General features: G+C 45.6%; 1 protein-coding gene across 1 annotated transcript in view; it reads right to left on the bottom strand.

Annotated features, from left to right (window-relative positions):
- The window catches only part of FRRS1L (ferric chelate reductase 1 like), a 26,689-nt gene extending 26,551 nt beyond the window's left edge, over window positions 1-138 (bottom strand). Inside the window, exon 1 of the mRNA XM_004372185.2 lies at window positions 12-138. Coding sequence (XP_004372242.2) covers window positions 12-138 — 127 coding nt within the window. The remainder of the gene's footprint in view (window positions 1-11) is intronic.
- Between the last annotated feature and the right edge of the window lie 2,640 nt (window positions 139-2,778).

Genomic DNA, 2,778 nt, shown 5'->3' with positions numbered 1-2,778 from the left:
GGGGCCGGGACTGCGCTGCTGCCGCAGCCAGCACGCGCCCGCCAGCCCCGCAGCCTGCGCAGCCGCGGAGCAGCCGCACCCGCCTTTGGTTCGCGCATCCTCGCTCCGGTTTCGCAGCGTCCCTCTTCCTCCTGGCATCTCTAGTCCTCGCCCGGACTCACCTTCCCGGGCCCCCTACCTTCCTAGCTGCTTCCCTTCTTCTGCCCTTCGTCCCATTCGCTGCATCTCCCTTGCCTCCCTCCAAGTCCTGCTCCACTGGTCTCCCTTAGGCGCAAGTTTGACTCTTCTAGACCCATGCTACTCTGAGTGTGGTCCGCGGACCAGGAGTATCGCCATCACCTGGAAGCTTGTTCGGTATGCGGAATTTCAGCCCTCACTGCAGAGCCATGATTCAGGATCTGCATTTTAACATGATCCCCAGAAGATCCGAATGCTTGTTCAAGTTCAAGAAACGCTGCTCTAGAGGGTTTACCTTGGACCCATCATCAGACCAGGGCTTGTCTGAAACGCTGCCTCCCCCACCTTGTTCCAGCACTTTTTGGTTTCTATAAAGCACTTATTATACTCATTATTTCTTGAGTTTGTTACAGAAGGAAGTGAAAATAGCAAGATCCCCGTTATATAGATAGGTAAAATGAGGCGCTTAGAGCCAGAGTGGAAACTAAAACCCAGCTCTCCCGACTGGATTCATCTGTATCCTCTGCAGATTTTTGTAGGGTAGTAATCAGGAGACGCTGCTGGCGCTCGTGTGACCGGCCCCCACACTGAATTCTCCACTTCCCCAAGTCCATTTCTGCAGCTTGCAATTCCCTCGTGGTTGTTTACTCAGCCATCCATTTACACACACCAAGCACTTAACTACGTGCCAGGTCCCGGGGTTCTTTTCCAATAATGGTGGTTGCGTGTGATAACGCATCCAAGCAGCTAAGCTAATTTCTATCAGAGATGTGGACACAATTCCTTTCATGCTCGTATCACAGAACCAGCATTTTAGCCTTTTTCTTTTTATTGTTTTTTATTTCATTGCATAAACAAAGAAAATAATTATGAAGGCAGAAAAGCAGGGAGGTTCCAAATGCAGGCCCAGAAGTCAGATTTGCCTGGGGTGAAATTAGCAGGTTCCCTTTGTCAGTAAGCTCCATGATGGCAGTGAAGATTAGGTAAAATGAAGAGGTAAGGATCAAGAGGGTTCAGTGGTATTAATGGCAGGGAACAAATAGGGATAAGATTACAAAAATACCAATATTCAAAAGGCAATTGGTAACCTCAACCTTTTTTGGCCTGGGTGGCTGGGAGACAGGGGTGGTACGACTGTCAAAATAGGGAGAAGTGCTGGGCGACATGGAGTTCACGTGTTTGCTGTTAGGTATCAGCAGATGGTGGGGTGTACGAATGGAGTTTAAACATGTTTACCCTCCTAGGTAAAATCAAGGTGTAATTCATGAAATTACTAGTTGTTGCAAGAAATAAATCAGATTTATTGTTTGAAAAAAGTCTACAATTACTTAAAAAATCAAAGAGACTTCTTCCCCCAAAACACTTTTGCATCATTCTCTGATGCATACAATTCTAAAATACAAAACCAATCTATTTAAAGCCTGTCAAAGTGTAATCCTTCAGAAAGCAAAAAAAAAAAAAAAACCTCTTTCTTAAAAATAAAAATTTCTTTTCTCTGAGAGGCCCTGGCAGTACAGTGGTTAAGTGCTCTGCTGCTAACCAAAAGGTCGATGGTTCAAACCCACCAGCCGCTCCACAGCAGAAAGATGTGGCAGTCTGTTACTGTAAAGATTTACAGCCTTGGAAACCCTATGAGGCAGTTCTACTTTGTCCCACAGGGTTGCTATGAGTCGGAGTTGACTCGAGGCAGTGGGTATATATGGCTATTCTTTTCTCTTCCTGTTCACCAGGGAAAGCATCAGTCTTCCGATTTCAGTGTTGATTTTCTGGTTTGTGAATCCAAGCAGTCACCTATTACTTTCTTTTTTATTTCCTTTATTTTGGTTACTACAATTAACAGTGATGGTGTAAGATAGAAGGCAAATAAAAATCAGGTTATTCACTTTCCTGTAAATTGGTCTGATAAAAGAGTGTTTTTCTTTCCCCCCTTGAGGAAGGGAGATAGTGGGGGAAGGTTTGCAATCACAGCCGAAATGAGGTTTGCAGATAATCTGTGGATTTCAGTGATCTACCCCTGATCAAAGACATGCGGCCCATGAATTCCTAGGGGTCACAGATGGGCTTCGGAGGTGATGTCAGGCCCCTCTGAAAGTGCTGGAATAATGCTATGATGTATGCATTTTTCTAGGGAGATGACCCATAGCTTTAAGGATCACTCAAAGTCTGTGTGCCTCTCCAGGGCCTCCTGCTTGAATCTTCTGTCATCATAAGCACACACTGGAACCCACTTGGGCTCCCAATTCCCTACAGACTTGACTGTATCCATTTCATGAGGTTCTCTCCCATTCCTTAAGTTGCCTTTGGGGTTTTCTTATTCTTCTTGTTTTCTTACAAGATTTAAGCCCTGGAAAGACTGGAGGGAGACCTGTTCCCACCCTCAGCACATGTTCCCATCTTAGTTTTGTCCCAAGTTTTACGGAGATCCTCTGCTCCCCACCAGTGTGAATCCACCCAGTGGCCAAGATATACTGTTGTTTCCTCTTCTGTGTTCACTTCCTGGGAAAGAACCTTCTCTGAACGTTCTGAGACCACTAGCTAACCAAGAGTGGGCTATTCAAACAAGGGACCTTGGAGATTAACCTGAGTTTAATTTCATTTTAA

Source organism: Trichechus manatus, unplaced genomic scaffold (genome assembly GCF_000243295.1).
Source record: "Trichechus manatus latirostris isolate Lorelei unplaced genomic scaffold, TriManLat1.0 scaffold00016, whole genome shotgun sequence".
Classification (NCBI taxonomy): domain Eukaryota; kingdom Metazoa; phylum Chordata; class Mammalia; order Sirenia; family Trichechidae; genus Trichechus; species Trichechus manatus.
This window is presented reverse-complemented; position numbering and strand designations above follow the sequence as displayed.